Here is a 23,780-nt window from a genome sequence, read left to right on the forward strand (position 1 = left end):
TTCCTGTGTTCCAGTAAGGTCTGAGGGGAGGGAGGCGAACAGCTACAGAAATCTAATCCACTGGAAAGGGAACTTGCACGCTGTTCTGTGCATTACTGAACAAATGAGTAACATTTGTGGTGTTTACATAATGGCACGTTGGTGCTCAAGCTTTGTACACAATGTCTATTTAAAGCCGAAGTCCTTTTTACATTTTCAATTAAAAGGGGACAAATTAATTATTTTTTCATGCCTATAAATAGGACTCTTGCTAGCTTTATTTGTCATCTCCGGAGTTTCTCAAGCAGGAATCCTGGATGCTTACTAAATCCTGCCTAGTCCTTGCAGGGAGGTGACCACATCATTTTTAAGTGCATGGAATGAAAACTAGCTGGTTTTTTCCAACTTTGCAGTGCAGGCATCTACAACAAGGAGATGCTGGATGGGAACAGTCTTAACAGGAGCATATTCTTAGCAAGGGACGATTGCTGAGGTCAGTCTGCCATTCTCCCCCTTCCCCTGAGCTGCCTGGCCCTGTGGTCTCTGCTGGGCTGGGGTCAGCAGCAGGGACTGGCGAAGGGACCCGCTCCCTGTCACGTTTTGTACTAGCACTGATGCTGATGCTTATCCCAGTTTGCAATAGCTACAGCCAAATGATGCCAGGTTCACTTGGAGTGGATGAAGTACCTTTTTAAAAGAAAAAAATTGGCTGCATTCATATTGCTTAATAATAGATTTCATTTCAGGACTTTTGGAGGCTTTAAATTTAGGTATGAATGACAGATGTGAGCACCTACTACCCACTCACTAGTGCTGCCTCTGGGCTAGTGCTGCATTTGCCTTTCTCTCCCTCGCCTTTTTTTTTTTTTGCCTGCTCCTCCACGCAGCAACTCCCAACTTCTACTCCATAAGCTGCTCTTTGCTCACGAGCCCAGCAAAATGAATTTGGGGTTGGAAAGTAGGAGGGTGTAAATATTCCATCAGCTGTATTTAATAATTTCTGGAATAACAACTATTTCAACTTTATCTCAGCCTATTCTAATTCATATCAAGAAATCCTTCAGCTCACGTTCAAACCTTGTAACAAACATTTCATTTTTTCCATTTTTCTTTTTTGAGTGCCACAAGCTCTCCTAGGCATCCTCGTGCTTGGAAATTCAGTGTGTTAACAGGAGATGCTCAAGCAGCCTTTATTTGAGGTGGCAACAGCTGCAAAGTGCAGGACTGAAGCTGTCAGGTTGCAAATCACCTCATCCTGCTGCTGGTAATGCACGGAGTCTTACTGCAACTCTGCGCTTCCAGGTCCCAGCTGAAAGCCCTGATGTGTGAAGTTCGCACAGACGTGCGCTTTCCTTAAAATGGCCCTTGCCCCTCCCACAGCCACACTGTAACTTCTCTTTTTCCTTCTTTTTTGTGTGTGAGAGGTGTGGGGAGTGATCAGGGAGGGAGGAGAAAGTGGAGATTGTCCAAGAAGTATGAATCACCAATTCCTCCTTTCCATGGACTAAGTACAGTACTTTCCCGGAAAGGAGGCAGCAACTCTGCTTCAGATCTGGTATGGCACATTTCCAGAAATCCACACAATTCCCGAGAATAGCTTTTAACCGCTGAGCAGCTGCTGCAGGTACTACATTGACTTGGCTCGCTGGTTTACAGCCTGCAATGTTTCAGTGAAGACAGCTCAGCTAGTACGTTGGTCTCCGGCAATGAACAACTTGCTGAGTTACACCTTCCAGGTCAACACTGATTGGCTTCTATGCAACACTCCCCTGGTTTGCCCCCAGCTCTTCCTAAGCACTTGCCTAGCTCACCCACCGCCAAGGAAAACTGCCACAGCAAGAGGGGTTAATGGAAAAGGTATTGTGCTTTAAGATGTTTTGAACAGCTTTTATTTTTAGACTTTCTAAAAGATACAGAGTGAAAGCCTATTGTTCTTATGGTAAGAGATCTTCACAAAGACATCAATATTTAAGTAATTAAAAATATCTTAACAAAAGACTTTGCTTAAAAACTTGGCACTTTAACAAGCACTCCTCCCTCCATCATCTTTTATTCCCATCAGACCAAGGCCAGATTGTGATCCATGCGTGCTGCAACATAAACAAGAGGTGTGTTAGTTCTGCTAAGGGTAGCCTTGATGCACATAACCTTGCTGATCTAGTAAGGAGAAACCTGCAACCCTCAGGTCAGCAGATTGAAAAACTGTAATTTCCCCCCCCGCCCCAAAATTATTTGGCATTCTTTTTAATCAAGAAGCCTCCTCTGGACTGTTAGTCCTCTGGGAAACAGTAATACAGGACCCTCACTTGGCAAGAAACCTTTTCCAAGCCTGGGACAGCGTGCCGTTCCAACCCACTCAACAGCCTGAGAGAGATGTGAGCCCAGGTTTTCTGGGCTTCCGGAGGCTCCTTGTGGATGCAAACTCCTGAATCCACCTGTTCTGCTAGTGGCATTCATACCCCTTGGTGATGTGAGACAACAGGCAAGCTTGTGCTAAGTGAGGCTACTTTGAGATGACCCTTGAAAAGTAAATTTGGACCTGCTGAGACTAGTGAATCTGCTGCAGCAGACGCATGGTGTGGCCAGTAACTCCACAGCCATCCTCTCCACAAACCCTTCCAGTGGGGCTAACAGGCTAGTATATACAAAGTACCTGAGGTGACACAGTGGTGTAGAGAAGAGGCACATGATTGCTCAGAAATGTAGAAACTGACTCAGAGCCCAGAAGAAGGCAGCAGCTGATCAAAGGACCGCATGTGCTATTAAACTGCCTGCAGAGGTTAGCCCTCAGTTCAGGCCTCCCCAACAGCTGATTTAAACCAAGGCAGTGGTTGATACAGAACTTGTGTGAGAAACCATTTACACACAGATACAGGCAATCAGCACGTTGCTAATAAAGTAGGAATTGCTGCTGTCTCATTTTGTTTAAAAAAATTATTTAAAGAATACATGCTATTCTTTGGGGTGGGGAAACAGCTTTACTTAAGATGATGAATTATTTAAAAAAAAAAAATTGTTCTTTTTAAAAACAGTCATTAGAAAATGAACAATTAGAGCAGTTCATGCCAAGAGCAGCCCTTGGCATGCAACCTTGCTGAAACAGTTTGTCACTGGCATGAAGCCTAAATACACTCTTGGCTTGGGCTGCATCTCCCTTCTAGGGACGCTGTTTGGTGCCGAGGATAGTACAGCAATCATGATACTTCTCAGGAAGCTTTGCAAGTAAGCGAGGGGAACCTGGCCTGGCTGCCTAGCCAGGCAGAAGAGATGCTGCTGAGCAGCTCTGTCTCCCTGCTTCTATTTTGGGGCATGTCTTCTGTCTCCACAAGAAACGGTAGGTACCCTTTCTGTTGAAAGGAAAGTGAAGTAAAGCATGGGTAGCTGTGACCTTTCTTTGACTGTCTGAACAGTGACACAGTGAGAGAACAGAAAGAAGACTGCTGAAATAAGTATGTACTCTGTAACTAGGGCTTTGCCTGGGAAAGATTTAACCTTTCCAGTTAATAATTAAGCAGCGAATGACAGGGGCAGTTCAGACCCCAGGGCCTGAAATGCAGGAAGCCCACTCCATCTGGAAGCGTCCGTGATATTAGCACTGAAGCCCAACTCAACTCCAGAACTTGCCCTTTCCTATGAAAGCTTAAGCACTCAGTGAAAGTTTCTTTTTTTTTTTTCCAGTCATGTCCCTCACGTAAGAATGAGGGCATGAACCACCTCCTTGATTAACCATGGCTGAAGCATGGTTTTAAAAACACGAACAAACAAAAAAAACCACCCAAAAACTGGCTGCTGCGGAAACTCTGCTCACTTCTCTCATGGGCAGATAAAGCGTACCTTGCTGCCCATAGAGACGAAACGTCCAACAGGGGAAGGCAGGTGAACTGAGCATACCTGTTTAATCAATCAACACTCTATTTCAGCCTTGCTAATCTGGACCATCAGCTACGTAAGTGGTTTCAGCACTTGTGCCTGTTCTGAATCAGGCATGGATTATGGGCAGAACTGACTGTGCAGGTTTTATTGGCCTAACACGAAAGTCAGACTGAGTAAGTACAACAGCTTCTTCAGGCCTTCTCTCAGGCTTTCACTTCCTTGTGCAGGGTTTTAATTTTTAATAGATTAAGATAAAAATATTTGGCTATGTATTTTCCTTGGCTCTTTGCAAAATAGGTGGCAAGTTACCTGTTCACGCCAGGAAAGAGAACAACGCACAGGGTGTTACTCTGCAGACTTCTATAAAGCTTTTTGATATGCTGGTCTAACTTCTTCACCTTTTTCCTTAGATCCTGCTCCTGCATAACAGAATGTAAGTATTAAAATCCCCAATTCATGTGCAGATCTGTAGCCATCACACTTAAAAGTATGTGTAGCAAGAGTGGCCCTCAGGCAGTGTCAGGGTGAGGACAGCAGTGATTCTATTACTGGCTGGCATTTGGCAGTGCAATGCCTCAACAGCAGGGAGAACCGCATGCCCTACTCAAATGGCACTACAGCTTCCTCCAGTAAAAATGAGAGCTGCAACTAGAGCTGTTCTTTCCTGTAGGGCTACACAACTTCTCCCTCTGACTCCCATACCTTGCTACACCTGTACATTGCTCTGTCTGCTCTCAAGTGGTAGGCTTCAGTTCCTGTGTAGCATCACTCACTGCCCCGAGCAGCTGTGCTGGTTTGTCTGGGGTTTTTTTTAAGGTTATTCAGTATCCTGCAAACATCACATGATCTCACGTGCTATTCCCTCTCCAAACTGCCTTGTGGGAACTGATCCTTGGCAGCCTCTCTGCTCCAGCACAGGGAGACCCTTCTGTTACATGCAGCTCTGCACCTAAGTCTCCTCAGTTATCACTTCTGGTTCCCAGGGCAGTACCTCCTGAACTAACTGCAACAAACATCAGCATAGCCTTAAACTCACAGAGTCAGACAGTTGCTCCATTTTCTCATGTAAGATGTTTCCTCCTTGCTTCCCATTGCTGCAATTCATTTGCCAAATCCATCTCCAGAGGTGACCTGAAGCAAGAGCGTTCCTACTTCTTAGTCTGCTACCCTTCACAGTCCATCCATTTATAACTTCAAGGGCATTCACAGCACTCTCTGATTTCTGGAATTCTGGAACACAAAGAGAAGGGGAACATGCTTTGGCAGTGATGCTGCTGCCCTGTTCCTTCGCACCTGTAGGGCAGCGATAAAGGTGTGGAGCAGGAGAGAGACAAGAAACTGAAATCACCGCAGCAAGCAGATCCTCATCTTGCTACCGGTAAACATCAGACTATAGAAATGCCAGTTAACTGCAACAGCACTCATCCAGCTGTCCTCCTCACCTTTTTAGAGGTGATTACTTGTCTGTGTGAAGCTGCATAGTAGCCAGCCCTCACATTGAGGTACTGGAGCCAACGAACTATCCTGGAACTTTTCTAAGTAAAGATCATCTTTTTTTAAGCAGGTTTGTGGGGTTTTTTTCCTTTTAAATATTTAGCTGTAAACTGCTCCTCCAAACAATATGTGCTTTCAGTGGAGTATTTTAAATCCCATCACTCTGCACATACATGAGTTTCAGTAGCTCTTGCTGTGTCTGTGCAAAGTCCCAAGGGCTGCTGAATGAGCTTACCTGAAGGAAGTACGCAGGCCATATGTGAAGCTACTTACTGAGGAAACAGCAGTTCCTGTGCTTTCCACTCTGAAGATCCTTTGGCAGGAACAGTGTTTCCAGGTCTTTCAACTGGCTGAATTCTTCTTGCAAGTCCGTCTCTGTTAATGACTTCTTTAGACCCGCCACATAAATCACACCTTCATTTTCTACATCCAGTTCTAGTTCCTTTATCAAAACATCACAGTCCAGCATTGCTGCAGTGACAGGTCTCTGAACCTGGGGTGGATTCAGCAGGAACAAACACAGCACGTCAGCCCAAGCAACTTTGTGTTCTGAGCTTCTATTTTAAATTATCTTCTCCCATTACCAAAAGTTGACAAGCTATTTTCCCTCCCTTGTAAAAAATATGACTAATGAAGGCTAACAATTAGTCACGAAAAAGGAAGAGAGATCATGTCTGTAATGCAGAAACACTAAAATTAAGAACCCCATACTTTGTATATGGCATTTTAACACCGTTACTTGGCTCTTCCTTTTAAAGCTGCAGTTGGAGGTCAGAATGCTTTCTAACCCCCTTCTGCTGACAGGCAGAAAGGAAAAAAAGAGGGCTATAACCACTTCCTTTCTGCCAGTGGCCCTAAATCATCCAGGGACAGGGAGATGGCAACAGCACAATAAGCCAGCATTTGCCCAGACGCTGTGCTGTGACTAGATGTTAAAAGAGACACATTGGATGCTGTTCCTGTGCTCAACACAGCTTAGGCTTTTGCTATTTGCATGTTTTACCTTAATGCAGGATCCTGCTACCTCAGCTCCATTTAGGCTTTCCACAGCAAGCTGGGCAGCTTCCAGCACTTCGTATTGGATACAGACATAGGGCTTGAAACAGAACGATAAGATACTTCAGGCTTATCAATAAGACACATTAGATTTCCCCCCGCCCTTTTAAGTCACATCTCACTAAAGTTGTGTTTTCTTTTAAAAATAGAATATAAAAAGGTTTGGGGGTAATATATGTAACACTCCATATACTGTAGCTGTTAAAAACAACCTTCAATTAGCTTGTCAATTAATAACAACTTTTTTTTTTTTTTTTTGCCAATAAAGGTCTTAGTATATCAGTTTTCTTGACAGGGACAAAAATCATCTCGGCTTCTCTAATGCTTGAAGTCCTCTAGCTTGAACAGCACGGTTAAGCCACATGAGCTGTGTTTATTCTTGTCACTGTGTGGAGCAGCTTTTAGATACCCTGAATTGTTGTAGCTGATGACTAAACCACCAGGAAAAAACCCAAGCAAAATAACTGGAATTTCAGTGGTTCTAATCCTATCTTTCCAAGGGATTACTCAGGCCTTCCATGCCTGTCAGCAAGCTTAATGCTTTTGAGTGCTCCTCACCTGGCATGTTTCAGTTACCACTGTAAGAGACTGGATTGGTCCACACCTCCCAAATTCTTTTTTCACAGACTTCAGGCAAAAGCTTTCTTCAAAAGGACCTGCATAAATTGTCAGCATGTCAGTCAGCTTGCTTCTCACCTGTAGGAACACAGATTAGAGAAGGAACTTCACAAAGCAAAGGAACTAACTACTCAGTGCCTCCAGATAAATAATGTCTCTTTCCAAGCTCAGCAATGGAGACTATTCTCAAAAAAATAGTACCTTTTCACAAAGTCCAGCAAGAAGGTGAGATGCAATATACTCTGGATCCAAACTGAACTGAATGATACTGAATGTGGACAGGGGAACATCTTCTAAGGCTCTCTGAAGAATCTGGAGGGAAAACAGCATACAAGGCTCAAAGAGGTACAAGACAATTGTACTGCAAAGGATCAGAAACAAAGCTATTGAACTTAATTCCCAAGTTTAATTTTCATTATTGTCCAAGGAAGCCCTCAGGCAGAAATTCTTCTTTACTGAGTCATAAGAGGATGTAAAGGATCAAAGCTTATTTCCGAAATGTTAAAATGGATTTAGCTAACCTGGTATTAACACTATTGCTAACAATACTGTCAGTCAGCTTTTTAAAATAGGACTCATCTACCCACCCCCAGAACAAGAACAACTTTGAACTACTTTGATGCTTGCTTAGGCCAACCCACTCTAAGTCCATTCACCTGTTTGTTTGAAGTGCTCAGGTTACTCTGACGCAGGCCAGAAGAGTCTAGTTCCTGTCTGCCCAAAAGGAGGGGCTTTTGGCCAGTCACCTGCAAGCAGTCTAAAAAACTGGCAGAGAGAAGAAAGCTGTGAATCATAGTACTTATCAATATGGTGAATTAAAAGCTTTCAAGAAGTGCTTGTCAGACAAAAATGATACAGTTCATTAAAGAAATGTGAAAGAATATTCTTGTCCTCAACATCAAAAGCAGCCTAGAAAATGCTTTGTGAAATTTAAGATGCAGCTTCTGAAAGTTTTGTGGTGCTATGCTACGATTATTTATGTCTCTCTGAAGATCCTGATGGTTTCTGAAAAACATAACACACTTCTTTGATTTTACTGAGGATTCAACTGAAGGAAAAACATGTCTATTTGAGAATCTTCTTACCATGGTTTGGATAAACGTGGAAGCTCATTCAGCCGTTTCCTGGCCCTACATCCTTGTGGCTGTAACGCAGCTTTATTCTGTGAGACCTCAGCCAGTTTTTCAGTTGTCAGAAGCTTCTCCAAGTTTAGTTCTGCTACCTTGGGGAAGGACAAAGATTAGTAGTTGGATTTCATCTCAGCTAATTGTAGCTAACCAAAAAGCATGTGCTTTCTCTATGAGTCAGCTAGACACACTCCACAGTAGAGAAGAAACGCAGGCATTAGTTTCTTGCCTTCTTATTTTCTGTTGTCATTTTCAAGCACACAGCACTCACAGCATCAACCAGCAATCATCTCCAAAAAAGTTCTCTCAGAAATCAACGACACAAGCAAGAGACTGATAAAACCAGCTGAATCACTACCACAATATACAAGGTCTCTCACTTCTTTCATCTGGAAAAATGACAGGCATTCCTGTAGGCTGGAAGTGTCTCAATCCTTCTTTACCCAATGCCTCTCTTCAAGATCAGCAGCAATGCTGATTCATGTCAGCATTTGAGTACTGAAACACTGGTAATGCTCCAGGTTATTAAGATACCTGGATATAGGCTGAACGTAACAAGCTGTCAAAATTGAGGCCTCTATCACAGCTCCATTTTCTCTTTTAAATTAACAAGAAGATGGGCAGGAATGTTTCTTTTTTCCTTCATAAGCACAACTTGTACGTTCTGTGACTAAGGACAGAAATCTTAATTAGATATAGCTACCTTTGCTGGTCCTTGCTCAATAAAGAATTGAGCCAATTCCAATGCAGCTCTAGCATCTTCTGCAGGATCATGCCCAAGCTTCTGTTCACACTGAATCTCCTTCCTAGGGCATCAAAATGAGGTGTACAGGCAGGTTATCTGCTTTTCCACACTGACCAGCATCCTGTCTTTTCTAAACTGGATTCTTTTTGGGCAAAATAGCTTTCCCCTCTCCAAAAGGGATTTCAGTTCTATGCAGCAGCATTCTTGTGAAATACTCCCAAAAGTGACTGCAAGAAATGTTTTTGCAATGTTGAGCAAAACACTGTTTACCAGGTTTGACAGCAGCAGTGCTAATACTTGGTACTCTGATGCATGACTATTTTTAATTTTACTTCTTCCTTGACCAATGACTCAACTCGCAATTTGCACACAGACAGGGAGGCAACCTCCAACTCAGTGAAGTCTGGCGCTGCAGAGTATTAATATTCACTATGTGAATGGTGAGAACTGTATCGCTATGACATGCTCTCCAGTGGTAGCTAGTACACTGAGGAATATGATTTAAGTCAGTAAATCATACTTTCATACGTTAGCCTTTCTTTCTTGCTAGCTGCAACAGATCTCACTTGTGTGAGACAGAGCGTCTTTGTTGCTCTACAATTCAATACACTGGTACTGCTACAGACCTGCAGAAAAGCTAGTTTTGTGAGGACTCAAATCTGGTTGGGTCACAGTGTCCCTGCTTGCTCAAAGACAAGCCAATTTATTATGCTGCTTGATGTTTCAAGCAGGCAGTAAATTCTTCTTTACCATGTCTATTTGCACAGCCTGCTGCTTCCTTTTGAATTTTAGTGAAAAAAAAAAAAAAATTCTGATGCTACTAGTAGAAGAGCAAGACCTTATGACCCCCCATGACAGTTTCTAATATTTCCCGTGACAGTAATACAGTAATAATCTTACCCTAAAACAGCTTTGGCTAGAAATTTTAGCTTAAATCTTCGACCTTCATTTCTGGCAAAAAGCAATGAAGTATCAATAACACTGGGGTGGATCATCTGGAGGAGAGAAATCATCACCAGTTTAATTTAAGAACAGCAGTCATATAGCATTGGGCAGTAACTCCACTCTTATCTGTGCCTCCGCCTTTTCATTTTGGTTGCCAGTTTCTCACTAATAGAAAACTGGTCCACAAAAAGAGAGCAGATGGAAATAATGAAACAAGCCGATCTCTCCTTTCTAACACTGTTGGGAAGATCTAGATTGGGTTAGAAAGATTCATTATGATGCAAGCAATTTAGGTTGGTTAAATTAAATACATGAAGCACTTCAGTTCTTCCTGTGACAGAGCCATCAAAACCACCTGGCTGAAACAGAGAGGTAAAGCTGTTGCAATGATATCTATGTCTGGACAGACCCCTCCCTTCCTTCTGGGTTCTGCAGCCCCTTGCAAGTTTTATAAATGTAAGGAGACTCTTTCTCTTTTAAATCCTTACAGACGTAAGGCTATTCATAATAAAAAGCAATTAACAAGTGTTCACTAATAAAAAGAGGAATTGTTTAGAGTTTTCAGGTCTGAAATGAGTATTACAGGGTTGGGAAAAAAAATCTTAAGGGCATACTCACTTCCAAAGCTTGAAGATCAGCATTTAGAGAATGACCCACCAATACTGCATCGCGGGGAAGCAATTTTTTTAGTCTGGTTTGGATGTCTGGCAGTCTTGTTTTCACCGGAAGAAGCATTTTCTTTGTGATTCCTGAGAATCTTCAAAACAAAAGTCAGATGAGGCAAAATCAACACAGTAGCAACAGCACCTACTGGAGAATATTACAAGCAGGGCATGTAATATACGAACTCAGTGTAATTAATGACAGAATGCTATTTACTGCTTTCTGTTCCAACATAAGAGGATATACTGCAGGTATATTAAACTGCTATGAGTGCTACCACATCTGTTTCAAAAGTTTATCTCTCTCAAGTATAACTTAAGGGATGCAGTTCTTAGCATCAGATAGCACAGGAAAGGAAATAATGCAGGACTGATGGTAGAAGGAGATGCTTCCAAGTAGCCTGAGGCGATTGGCACATCACCTCCTGGATAAAGCTGGGCAAAGTTTTGGAGAAGACAAGGCTTGAGTTTTGCCTGCTTTTGTTATAATCCTGAGCCCAGTCCTAGAGGTGCATGAAGGCTGATAAGCTGCTCTATTCATTTTTTCACAGATGAGCAAACTTAGCCATGGAGCAGAGAGACGCAGACTGCAATCCTGCACTCTTACCCTGTATCCTATTTTAGAGCCAGCAGTAAAGAGTAACTTGTACTGGGTATCATTAACCTCTAACAGAACTTTTCCTAGAACACTGCACAAAGATAATGCTTCTAGCCAGCCACATGGGCACTACATAGCAGAGAGTGTCTACATAATGTCGGTTATTCTAATCACGTAGCAAGAACTGTATTCTTCACACTGAGTAAAATGCAGTAGACATCTGTGCAGTCCAAAGCCTTCTGAAAGGTCCTGTGAAACAGGTTTAATTTGAAAGGGTTGCAGCTCTTAAAGATGAAGAGATAAGAAACTTATGTGCAAGTCACCTGGTGCGGTAGTTCACTACTGCGCCTTCAGGTTTCACTAGTTCATTCAAGAGGCATTGACCCTGTGCATCCACCAAAGAGACACGAGTGACTTCATTCCCTTTTGCAGTCAGGCACTGTCAGGAAGAAGCAGAGGCAGTTGTTGAATCATCACGATGCTGCCACTCAAAAACCTTAGCTAACATCTGTTTTGGCTGCAGCCAGCATCACTACTAAGGAGTTACTCAACATAAGAGATCTACCACTCATAGCTAGTTGTTTTATACTGTAGGATGCTTCATTTTAATTGTTAAATGCCCACCATAAGCACAGCAAACAAACAGGCAAGCGCAAGACAAAGAAAACCATTATAAAGAAGTGCTGATTTCACAGAATCAAGTCTGTGCTCTGCACTGCAGAGCCATCACTGACAGCATCTTCACCAGAGAAGATGTACAATTTAAAAGCAGGTTGCGTCCTTAGTTATTCAATGCTGATGCCAATAGGCGTCTCTGCAAGGTCAAAACTGCACTAAAAGAAGAATCTTCACCCCAGCATGCTGCCAGAAGAACTGGGATGGCTAAAGGAAAGATGTGTGATAGGGAAGTAACTTCCCTTTCCCAAACCTTGGGGAGGGCTGGGAGGAGGAATTCCACAGCAGTCTCATGGGTTACTGCAGCACTGCCAATGGCCTTGGCAGACCCAGCTGCTGCTCTGACAGCCAACGCAGAACTGAGCTCTCTGCTGCACTGCTCAACATAATATTTCTGTCTTGTCACCAGAACCACGTCCTGAGTCCCTCCCATGTCTGCATTAGCACTGGTACATCAGTGAAGGGACTGGCAGCAGATATTAGTATAGCAGAAGTGGTTTAGCAAATACACAGGGTGCTTGGCTCACTTCGGAACAGCTGTCAGGAGTTTGGTTGCTTGACTATATTTTGTAAGGCCACACACTTTTTTTTACCATTTCACAATCCAAACCATAAAGGGGGCTGCTGTCTGTCCTCTGCTGATCACACTCTGTATATATATAGCCTTTACATCCAGGGGAGCCTAGAATGAAAAGATACCCATGAATAAGAAAGAGACCTCTCTCTTCTAAAACTCATCACATATCTCATATGACCAAACATATCACTAACTGTCAAAACAACAAAAAAAACCACCCAACAAAACAACCAAACAAAAGCCCTCAAAAACTGACCTTGTATGGGATAGTAATTATTTTTCTGTTCTTCTAAAGTTAGAGTATAGCTAGTAAGGCCTTGTTTTTTTTCTCCGTACTTCTGAATGATGGGATCACATTGCAAGTCTGAACTTTTAGGAATACATTCACTGTTAGTGGAAGTCAAACCTGTAAAATACAGAAGCATCTGTCAAGCTCAGATAGCACTCCCTACTTGCAGTCAGTTTTCTGCATTAGTATGCACACTAAGAGGCTACACCGTTTCAAAGGAAAACAATAGGCTGGAGAAACAGACAGATAGACAGATAGATACAGATAGGTCTGTCTGTCTATCTATCTATCTCCAGTTTATATCTCATTTATTGTGTGCATATCTATACACACACTAAATATATATACATAATTATATATACACAATACTATATATAATGTATATAGTCTCTATTTTTTATATATAAATATACACATATATAAAAATAATAAAAAAATATATATATCTTTGATATTCGGGATACATGAATCTTTTCCCAGTTCAGCTACTGACACTGCTGGCTGATTCAGAAGCAAGTCACATCACAAGTCTCTGTCTCACATTCCTTTCAGAAACAGAGAACAAACTTGCCTCATAAGCATGACAACATAATCACCTGTTACTTCATGTAAGCTGTAGAAGTAGTTCTTTTTTTTTTTTCTACCTTTTCTGTGAAATTCTTTCCCGTAAGTATTATCAGGAGAAAATGTGCTCTAAGTGTGGCTCACAAAGAAGCAAGCGCTGAACTGACACCAGAATCCACAGCTGTATAAAGTTAAATTATCCTGTAGGTGATTCTCTGCAGATTGCACTTAAAAGAAAAATATACCTGACATCTCAGATCTGTAATTGTGCAGTAGGTTTACAGTCAGGATGCTAGAGGGCTTTGTCAATACACTGAAAGTAACAGCTGTTCATTCTCCCATTTAGGACTTGAATTCAAGATTCTTTGTTACACTTCTAACAATTTCAGTGAAGTTCGCATTGTAGTCTCTTGTAGGTTTTGTACAAGCCTGTCGGATTACAATCAACTCTATAAAGAGTGTAAAAATAGGAAATCATTTGTCAACATACCTGTTCTTTACCTTGATTTGCTGCTCAGTATAACAAAGAAAACTAAGAACTGAGTAACTACTTAGGTTGAATCTAATTTATATCTCTGTAACTTTTATTAGATACATCTTAGAATAAAATAATCACAAAATGGGTAACGAAGCATCAAAATTTTGGATTAATCATGTTAAAAACTTTCTTTTTGCTTTTTGCATTTACTTGTGACAATAAGCCCAACAGAGAGTTACTGAACTAGTTAGGGTAACTAGTCTCATGCTTTAAGCCATTGTATGTTTCCCTTTGTAAACAAGTTTACCACAGCAGCACATTGGGATTGCACAGGATGCAAAGTCATAAATTACTGGTGAAAGTGAATCACTCTGATTGAAAGAGATGATGCAAAACCAAGCAAGATACCTTGTGCAGTGTTTTCAGGCTTCAGGTTTGCTCCTTCTCCATATAGGCTGGCTAGGAAGTTGGCGGAAGGTGTTAATGTGAATCTCTGAAGAGAGAGATGTGTTAGAGACTTCAAAACAGAAGCAGAGATATCAAGCAAATGAGATGTTTGTCGATCCCCAGACCAATCAAATTTAGAGGAGGATGGATAAAGAAGCAGTGGAAATATGTTTGGTGTTTTCCCAAGGAAGAAAAAAACCCCAACACAAACCAAACCTGTTTTAATGACAGACGATATAGGGTTCTTTGTGTAAGGGACAGATTTGCCTTGCCTGATACGATCAAGAAGGCAAATATCAAGACTTTCTTTGATAGAAACTAAAGCAAGCTCCAGACTTTCCAGTTAAGTTGTGATTTGCATTTGCTGCAGTTCAGGGAGAATTCTCTAGAAGTCTGAATTGAAGTGCTTCTTTCTTCCTTCAAAAATGTTGCTTGTAACTCAGAAAATTAAAACAATCCCTTTAATAATCTTTTTGGGAAACGGGAGAAACTACATAAAGTGGAAATGGTAAGTGAGATTTTTCAACCAGTAGGAATAGCATAACTCAATAATGAGAGTCTCCTCACTCACTCAGAGTAAATTCCAAATTAACTGAGATATTTTTAATCTCATTGGCATCCTGAAGATGCAGGAAGCATAACAGTCAAAGGACTGAAACATCAATACATGTTTCACCTGGTAAGGTTTCAAAGATGTAAGCCTTGAAAACCTGTTTCTAATATTAAAGCCGCGGCCTTTGTTCTGGGCTGACAATGGCTACAAATAGATCCTCTCTTTAGCGTGCTTTGAGAGTCAAAGATGGCCATTTCCTATTGGAAAAGGCATAAGTTCACTGCAGTGATTAATCCTTGGGACATGGTTTCAGGACTGGCGGAAGTTTAGAAGACAGCAATACAGTTTGGGGACTTACATGCCGGAACACTTTTCTGAGGTGTTTGAACTGCAAATAGAATTTGTAGAAATGGAGTTGGCTCATTTCATGTAGAACAATAACCACAACCCCAGCCAGGTGGCTTTGGTGATAAATACGGCACCAGCTGCAGTTAAAAAAAAAAAAATTAAAAAAAAAAATCAAAGCAAAACAATTATCAAGCACTCTTAAAAACAAATTTGGAACCAGGCCAGCTTTTAAGTCAGTGAATGGCAAAGTGCCAAATTACTTCAATGAGAAGAGGCTTTATAGCTTATCTCAAACAGACACATATTCCTGGAAGCAACCTAATATGGCACAGAGAAAGAATGAGTTACAGCAAAATTCTGCTGCAATACCATTTGAAGACATTTATATCTCATTTATATGCATCAGAATGTGAATGCATGTTAATAACTTCAGCTGTAGTGATGCAGTCTAGTGAATTAATGCATCGAGAGTTTCACAAAATCATTTTCTATATACTACTAAAAATCTAAAGTGGGATCATTTTTGCCTTGAGTTTCCTTTCAAGTTTCATTACATTTCACCATATTTTTGCCATCTGAGGTTATATACCCTCCTCAGCCTTTCCCGTCCATTGCTGAGAAGTTGCCCTGAAAAACGGCAAAGTGATTAAAATGTTTTTCACAAAACACTCTAGAACGCGGTTTCAATTACTTCTGACATGAAACCTGTTAATATTTTTTTGTGTTGTGTTACTATTTTTAGCATGGTATTTCATTTCTCAGTGTCTGAAGCTTCTTCTGTTCCACAAAATCGTTCAGGTTTTGATAACTACATGAAACTAAACTATGAAATGGTAGAATTCTTGTCAGAAGAGGAATTCTGACCTCTGGCCACATCAACAACTGTATCTACATAATACAGGCTGTCATTATGGTAACTGCGTTGCAAGGATTCCAAAACCAGCATGGCCAATATGCCTTTAGGTACGTTTTCACCACACATGAAGACACAAGACAGGGTTGATTCCCAAATACGAATGTGTTATACCTGGGTTGTGTTGCATTGTGGCATTTTCCCAAAGCTGCATACTTTAACAACTCATATAGCTGGTCATGGCTGACTTCGCAGTCCTCGCCAAATAAAGCTGCTGACAAGCGAGATGACTTTTCCTGTAAAAAGGGAAATGCTAGTAAAGAATGGTTTTATGTAATCACACAGGTTCATGGAAAATTAAGTGAATTATATGGTAAAAGGAAACTATTTACTATTTGGATACAACAACTACATTTAAAATAACTCTTCCACTCATTACGGGCAAAAGTTTCCTTTCAGATCACACTTTAATATTAAATTTACTATCAATATTTCAGTAACCCAGGTACTCTAACTTCAGAGATTTATTTAATAAAGATCAATGTAAGTAGATGTGCGTAGTAAGGAGACTAAGTTATTTGATTTGCAAACACGATGTTCTGTTCTCTCAACCCATTCACCCACTTGCTGCTGTAGAGCTTTGGGCATTTATACAAGTGTTATATGTAGCCACTTCATGTAAGGTTTTGCTGAAACCCATTTACTTCATTTACATTATGTGATGTGTTCTGGCAGATGGGTTTGCTGACCCCTGCAGGAAAAAAAAAACATTTCAGTAAAATCCAAGGAAACTGCAGGAAGAAAGCATCGAGTAGATGAGATGGAGTGGAGACTGTACTGCACAGTTCAACACAACAGTTCCTTAAGCCTAAATGCACAAATTCTCCTCAAAGCTAATCAGTAAGTAAATGGATGATTTTGGAGACCTCCACTGACCATATGGCCTGTTCCAGTGGAGCTCCTTTGATCTGTATGTTAAAAATACTCTTTAATGTGATGAAAAGACATCACGGCATACAGGGGAAAAGAAAAAAGACCACTACACAACATCAAATCCCACAGGGTAAACAACTACCAGAAGTTGTGTTTTCCCCACCACACTAACAAGCCTTGTGCTCATTCATTTTGACAGATCCTACCCACGTGGGATTGAGCTGGTGCACTTTTAAAGTCATTTGTTATTGGGTAAGAAGGCTAAACAGAGGTGACAACCTTTGAGCTTCAAATGGTTAAGAATCATCTGGTAATAATAACATGGGGTTGTGTAACTGCTAGTCCCTCATCTCTCATGCTAAGTTAGGCAAATAAGTAATGACACCATTGTTTTCAATGCAGCCTAATTAGAGCTTTGCAAAAAAGCCCCAACCAAACAGCAGCAGTTTCATTTCACCAAGCAAAGGCTACCTGCCAACCACAGGAATTTCAGTCTCTAATCAGGTACCAATACAACTGACCTCACAGGTCAAGACACACTTACCCGTGATCCATACTGGGCACTAAGTAAGTTGTAACCTGAGTGAGTAAAGCATTACCATGAAGGCTGAAACTTTGGGTTGATTTGCATCCTTCAGGTGTGAACGTGCTGTGCAGACATAATGCTCCTTTCAAGACCTACTTTGTTTAGGACAAAATTATATTGGAGAGTGTATTTATTTTTTGACAAAATGCCTTAAATGTAAATGCCTAACACTCAAAATCAGTTTGTTTCCGTATTTCTTGGAGCAGAAACTAAGCCATTATCTGTAGGCATGGTCTTTAGCCAAGCCTCCAGCCGGACTGCCAGTAAGCCCCGTTTTTGCTGAGTTTCCTGCATCCCAACGTGTGATGCAACAAACCCCCCCAAAAGGTGGCTGCAAGAGAGAAACACCGCAGTGCCACGGGCCTGCGGCGTTCTCCTCCCAACACCGTGCGACGGGCGCGGGAGCGCTCTGCTGCTCACCTCAGGGCCCCGGCCGCCGCCATCCGTCTTCCTCCTCTTCCGAGCCGCCTGCCGCCACCCCGCGTCCTCACCGGCCCCGGCGGGCCTTTTGTACCCGTTTACGCAGCCAGCCTTCGCCATGGCCTAAAAGAAAGCACCGCGGGGTCAGGGCGGCGCGGGGCGATGCCGCCACGGCCCCCCACCGCGTGGCGACAGCGCGGGCTGCCGGCCAGCCCCGGGCCAGGCCCCGGCGCCTGCCCACCGCCGGGGCTCCCCGCGCAGCATCGGGAGCGGGCGATGGCCCGCAGCCCTGACGCCGCGGGGCCCATCCCCGCCCGCTCCCTCCTCCCCCGGTCCCCGAGGAGGGACCTCGGCCGCGGGTCCCACCTCAGCCACGCCGGGCTCTCCGGCCGCGAGGGAGCACGCCGCCTCAGCACGCAGCTACCCGCGCCTGCCTGCGGGCAAGGCCAGAGCAGCCGATCCGCCGACAGCGCGGATGGGGGGCGGGGCCACCGGCGCCGGCGGGAGGTTTGAAATGGCCGCCGCGGCGCCGAGGCCGCTCCGGGGCGGTCGCTGCCCACCCGCCCGGGGCTGAGGGCGGAGATGGCCACCAAGCGCCTGGCCAGGTGCGAGCGGCGGGGCCAGGCGCCGCGGGGGCGGGGGATCCCTCCCACTGAGGCCCCTGAAGGGGCTGGGGGGAGGTGGGGGGGTGGTGGCGGGCGAGGCCCTGAGGGTGGGGGCCGGGGCGCTGAGCGGGGGGGGGGGGGGCGGCGGCCCGCCGCGGGCGCGGAGGGGCGGGCTGAGGGCAGGCCCCCAGAGCACGGGGGTGCTGAGGCGGTGCGGGCGCCGCTGCGCTCCGCAGGCGGCTGGGGCTGGCGCGGAGCAGCGCGCGGGCGCGGAGCAGCGCGCGGGCGGCGGCGGGGCAGCGGTTCCGGTACCTGATCGTCGTCGACTTCGAGGCCACGTGCTGGCGGGACGCGCGGCGGGGCGGCGCCGAGATCAGTGAGTGCGGCCCGGGGGCGGGGGGGGGCGGCACGGCCCCGGGCCCGGCGGGGCGGCGGCCGGACGCCGAAAGGCAGCAGCCCGGCTGCGGGGAGGAGGGGGCGGCCGGGGGGCGGTCTGGCGTTTTGGGGAGGCCGCTGTGAATGTCGCGTCTTCGTTACGTGATGTCCCCTCCAATTCCTGGCGTGTCAGCCCCCGCTTAAAGCAAATGGCATCGTTCCTGTGAACAGCTTTAACCTTACGAGCTTTGTGCTTTGTGGTTTTTTTTTGGTTGGTTTTTCTCGTTTTGTTTCTGTCGCAGTTGAATTTCCAGCAGTCCTGTTAAACACTTCAACGGGAGAGATTGAATCTGAATTCCACACATACGTCCAGCCCCAGGAGCACCCTATTCTCTCTGAGTTTTGTACAGAACTAACTGGCATAACACAGGTATAATTGCAATTCAGCATGGTTTTACACCGTTAAAATTGCTATTTACTATTTTTTAAAATGTGCCTTTACAGAGCTAAAGAGAAACAAATCTCAAATGAATTTCGGTGCGTACTAACACATACATACCTCTTGTTCTGTTTCACAAAGAATCAAGTTGATGAAGGGGTCCCTCTAAAGATTTGTTTATCACAGTTTTTGAAATGGATTCAAAAGATACAAAAGGAGAAGAAAATTATATTCAGTTCAGATATTCCAAGCCATTCTACTTCAGAGGCAAAACCATGTACCTTTGTTACTTGGACAGGTAAATAACATTTTAATTGGCTTTTTCTATGGAATAATACACATAACAAATGAACGTTTGGTGGCGCTCGTGAGATTGCGTCTTCACTTCTAGGGAGCCAAAATCCTGTTATTAGGTATTAAAGATGTGCACTATTGGGATAAGACTGAAAAGATGAAATCTGTTGAATCCTGATGTGTTACGTTTTCTGCTTTATGTTTAGTGAACTGCGTCACCACTCTTAATGTGTCTACATGATTTAATGAGGTCTTTGAGATCTTTACTCCTGATGAAGTAATTCTTTGCTAACAGTAGGCATTCACTTACCCTGATGTCCCATCACAGCAACCCTAGTGCTTTTCGAGTACAAAGACTTTGTTAGCCTGTGCTAAGGAAGCCTGTTAGCCTATGCTTCCTTGCCCAGCAGTACAGGATGCTACTAGTATGTCAATGGTATACCCCTTTTATGTAGATCTTAAGCCCTGTTTATGTAGATTTTAGGCCAGTTCTTTAGTGATAGATTATTTGTGGTTTTTTTCCTGTGCAGACTGGGACCTCGGTGTGTGTTTGCAGTATGAGTGTAAAAGGAAGCAGCTGCAAAAACCTGACATTTTAAATTCCTGGATTGATCTCAAAGCAACATACAGGGTGAGAAGATCGATAGACTGTGAAACTTTTATACCCATATTATCATCTCAAAGGCTAACTGTGTCTGAGGTTACAAACCAATACTGTATGTTTCAGTGACTAGAGTAAACTATTTGTTTTCTTTCCATGTTGTTATCGCTCAATAACAAATTGCATGCCCTAGAACTGTGTGAATTTTAATAGAAGTCTTAATGCTAGGAAAACAACCTGGTGTTATTGTTGATAAATGAATGATAATCCTAGGAGAATTTTTTGAGCTGCCTTTCCTTTCCTGACATCTTTTGCTCTGCTTTCTTCCTAACTTCCCTGGTTTTGTGTGCTCTTACTGCTGTCTTACATTGCTGCGTAGAAAACGGCCGTCACCATCTGTTTAGAGTACTTAAAGGTCTAGCATGTGAACTGTACTTGGACCAGAAAGTATATTCTGAGCAGCATGAATAATACTGAAAAAATTAATATATTTTTTATTACACAGTCTACGCTGCAATAGAGTTCTAACTTGGGGGCTAACAGCACCTACGTGTACCTTTGCCTGTGTAGTCAAGGAAACTTGCAAAGGGTGATCCAGGAGTCTACCTTTCCTGACACTTGGCTCTTAACCCAGGTAGCAGAATTAGGTCTCTAAAGATAAACAGCGTGAATATTCCCCCCTTTCTTGTGATCAAATGAGATACTGGGAGTGAGTAGCAATACTCACTTTTTCTCATTTAAAAATTATTTATACCTACGCCAAATATATTCATGCCCATGCCTTTGCAACAGTTTAGACATCTCAAGATATTATTTATAGTTGTATTCTTCAATGCTGCTCTGTTAAGACCTTCATCAAAGCCATAAAGTGCAAATGAATGACTCCAGAGCTCGGACAGAATTGATTAGTTTAAGACTGAGAGAAGGGATTCATGGTTCTTTCCATTCCAATTTGTTACAGGGTAAGTCACTTACTGTCTTATGCTTATTTATCCCAACTGTAAAATGAAGATACCTGACTTGCACAATTGCCCTGTGAGATTTATTATTCATAAGGTGATATTTCTGAAATGGTTTTCGCTTCACCATGAAGCATATTTGAAATGCTTTATGTTAAGCACCTGCATTTTTTTTTCTTTAGGCCTTCTATAATAGGAAGCCTAAAGGGCTAAATGGTGCTTTGCAGGATTTGGGGATAGCTTTTGCAGGACGGGAACATTCTGGTAAGCATGATATGATGATCCTCATTTTAATATAGATATATTTTTATAAAGCTAAATAGCAACTATTTAGCTTTAGTTAGCTAAACTAAAGCAGCTAGTAACAGCTAGTCAGTACTCTAAATAGTAACTATTATTTCCAGGTTTTGCAATGTTCTGTTCTACAAAAATGTCAAAACAAGAAAGGTTAGATGCTTCAAAGATCAGAGTTTGTCATTTCTAACCTCAGGCTTTATATCTGAAATCTCTCCTAGTGCTATTGAGTGCGTGTTCAACCAGATCAATCTCTGAACTGCTAGGGTGCAAAAGAGGCGGAGGAAGGATAAGGAAAATTGATTTTACCTGATAGCTCTGGACAGCATATTAGTATAAGAGAATACCAGCACAATATGAAATTTTTTTACATGATTAATAAAACAGAGCAAGGATTTTAAAATTTGTGGATATATATTCAGCTCTATGGATTCATCCTTCAGATGTTTCAGCACAGGGAATTTTTTACTTCTGCCCTTTTTTGAACTAGATAACTATGTGTCAGAGTTCTGTGAATCCCTGTCATTTATGTAAGACATACCTAGATGACATTTTTCCTCCAAAAAGAACTATCCCCAGTAGTAGTTTAAAAATACGACATTAATATAACCATACTTTTAAAGGGTTGGACGATTCTCGGAATACTGCCCGTCTTGCTTGGAGGCTGATTTGTGATGGATGTGTGCTGAAGGTTACTAAATCTTTGGATAAGGTTAGTAACTACTTCATATCTTCCCTTCTACTTGCCTTGTAGCCTGGAATACAGATGAAAGGTAAGCTATTCAAATAATAAACCCAGCATCTTGACTATGAATTGAACAGAACATCCCTAGGCTGATATGCTTATTAATTTTGTGCATTGATTCCTAAAACTTCTGGGTATTCACTTTCCAAAATCTCCTTTTGTTTACGGACTCCCTAGGCACATCCGAAGAATAATTTAATTTCCAGAACACTGAGTATAAACTTCACTGACAAGACTCCACTGGGAAGTAATAGCAGACCTGAAACATCTAGAGATGGAACTTTTGAAACAAACTCTCTGGCTGAGAAAAACCACAATGGTATTGCTGGAATTAAGATAAATTCTAATGTACAAACTGAAGAACAACAGACCACTTGCAGCGATTCCTCTGCAGATGTCCACATTGCACCTAGCAGCAGCTCAAGGACTGAGTTACATGCTCAAGTCCAAAGCTCTTTAGCAGCATCTACTGACAGATTTCCTGCTCCTCTTGAGCAGGCACAGCAATCTCACAGTAGTGTATCAACACACATTCGGCAAGGATTGAGCAATGGGCAACCTCTGAGTACAACCGGATACAGCCCCCCAGTACATGGATCAGGACTAGTGCTTGTCTCCACTACTATCCCCTCAGTTAATATCTCCAGTGAGGATATCAGTACTAGTTCTGATTGCTTATCTCTGTTGACTGACTGGGAGGATGTTGCTTTAATACCAGAATCTCAATATGAACAAAATTCAGACTGCACTCAATTCAAAGATGACTCAAGTACAGATATTTTAACAGTGTTTGAAGAGAAAACAATTTCAAAACAATCAGTGGCGATGAGTTCGGATAATCAAAGTTTGGAGAAAACTGTAATACCTGTGGAACCTCTGAAATCTATCATTTACAAAAGTCCTGATACTACTATCTATAACGTAGGAATAGTACAAAGGCAGACTTCAAATTTTTCAGCCTTTAAGTTACCATCTGCAAAGGTAGATGCTATTTCTGCACAATCGGCATTAACTGGAAATTATTCTGCTCCTTCAGAGGTTCCTAAAAGAAAGCCAACTAGTCCAAAAATGTTCCCACCAGCAAAAAAAAAGTCTTTTGCTATATATAAAGAGAAAACTGCATCTTTTGATCATTCCTTACCTTTAAGAAGTTCCAATTTGTCCAAAGTGTCTCCTGCCATTCTGAACTCCACAGTCAATTTGAATCAGTCTGTAAGAGCTGTGAAAAATGGAAAACCAACTCCCCCTCTGTGTAACTGCGGTCGAAGAGCTAAAAAACTGTATGTGTCAAATGCTGGTCCAAATCACGGCAAAGCATTTTTTTGTTGTCCTGTTGGCAAACATGAAGGTAATAAGAAAGGTTGTGGATACTTCAAGTGGGAATATGTGCTTCTGAAAGAGAAATCTAATAGTCTCACCCCGAATGCAGATGCTTTGACCTCTCCTGGAACTTATGCCAGTAATTTAGGAAATTCTTCCAACAAAAAATATTTGTGTCTTAGACCCTCTATGAGAACTTGAAAAGTGATTTTTTTTTTTTTTTTTTTTTTTTTTTGTCTGAATCTTAAACTCAGTAAGTTGATGATGCTTAATATATTCAGGACAGTCCAATGATGTCAGATACATGTTCTGAGAATGGGACAAAAAT

The 23,780-nt window shown here is 42.6% G+C and overlaps 2 protein-coding genes across 4 annotated transcripts; one reads left to right on the forward strand and one right to left on the reverse strand.

Annotated features, from left to right (window-relative positions):
• Nucleotides 1-1,917: 1,917 nt before the first annotated feature.
• On the reverse strand, nt 1,918-17,940 carry REXO5 (RNA exonuclease 5). Of its 3 annotated transcripts, none has more exons than XM_075718465.1 (19): nt 17,821-17,940; nt 16,056-16,177; nt 15,039-15,165; nt 14,089-14,173; nt 12,606-12,755; nt 12,366-12,454; nt 11,421-11,536; nt 10,456-10,594; nt 9,793-9,887; nt 8,851-8,953; nt 8,106-8,242; nt 7,677-7,785; nt 7,222-7,332; nt 6,961-7,098; nt 6,350-6,442; nt 5,620-5,839; nt 4,889-5,082; nt 4,162-4,271; nt 1,918-2,069 (listed from the first exon to the last, which is right to left on the reverse strand). In XM_075718465.1, the coding sequence occupies exons 1-19, from the start codon at nt 17,938-17,940 to the stop codon at nt 2,000-2,002; spliced, it is 2,328 nt and encodes a 775-aa protein (XP_075574580.1). In that variant the 3' UTR covers nt 1,918-1,999. The 3 variants fall into 3 exon arrangements, with proteins under 3 accessions (XP_075574580.1, XP_075574582.1, XP_075574583.1); XM_075718467.1 differs by lacking the exon at nt 17,821-17,940 and adding an exon at nt 16,506-16,811; XM_075718468.1 differs by lacking the exons at nt 14,089-14,173; nt 15,039-15,165; nt 16,056-16,177; nt 17,821-17,940 and adding an exon at nt 13,448-13,531.
• Nucleotides 17,941-18,402: 462 nt separating this feature from the next.
• ERI2 (ERI1 exoribonuclease family member 2) lies at nt 18,403-23,653 on the forward strand. Its single transcript, XM_075719191.1, has 8 exons — nt 18,403-18,425; nt 18,662-18,801; nt 19,103-19,230; nt 19,381-19,537; nt 20,064-20,164; nt 21,276-21,357; nt 22,011-22,099; nt 22,310-23,653. Exons 1-8 carry the CDS (start codon nt 18,403-18,405, stop codon nt 23,651-23,653), a joined length of 2,064 nt encoding a protein of 687 aa, XP_075575306.1.
• Nucleotides 23,654-23,780: the final 127 nt, after the last annotated feature.

This window comes from Pelecanus crispus, chromosome 11 (genome assembly GCF_030463565.1).
Source record: "Pelecanus crispus isolate bPelCri1 chromosome 11, bPelCri1.pri, whole genome shotgun sequence".
Taxonomy (NCBI): domain Eukaryota; kingdom Metazoa; phylum Chordata; class Aves; order Pelecaniformes; family Pelecanidae; genus Pelecanus; species Pelecanus crispus.

What these genes read in the sequence shown, in the direction of transcription:
- ERI2 (XM_075719191.1), top strand. Translation starts at nt 18,403, where the DNA reads ATGGCCACCAAGCGCCTGGCCAG. An exon ending in TACCTTTGTTACTTGGACAG is followed by an intron (nt 19,538 to 20,063) that starts GTAAATAACATT and finishes TTTCCTGTGCAG; the next exon opens with ACTGGGACCTCGGTGTGTGT. An exon ending in TTACTAAATCTTTGGATAAG is followed by an intron (nt 22,100 to 22,309) that starts GTTAGTAACTAC and finishes CGGACTCCCTAG; the next exon opens with GCACATCCGAAGAATAATTT.
- REXO5 (XM_075718465.1), bottom strand. Translation starts at nt 17,940, where the DNA reads ATGGCGAAGGCTGGCTGCGTAAACGGGTACAAAAGGCCCGCCGGGGCC. An exon ending in TAATTACTATCCCATACAAG is followed by an intron (nt 12,455 to 12,605) that starts GTCAGTTTTTGA and finishes TTTTCATTCTAG; the next exon opens with GCTCCCCTGGATGTAAAGGC. An exon ending in GTAGTGAACTACCGCACCAG is followed by an intron (nt 10,595 to 11,420) that starts GTGACTTGCACA and finishes TTTGTTTTGAAG; the next exon opens with ATTCTCAGGAATCACAAAGA.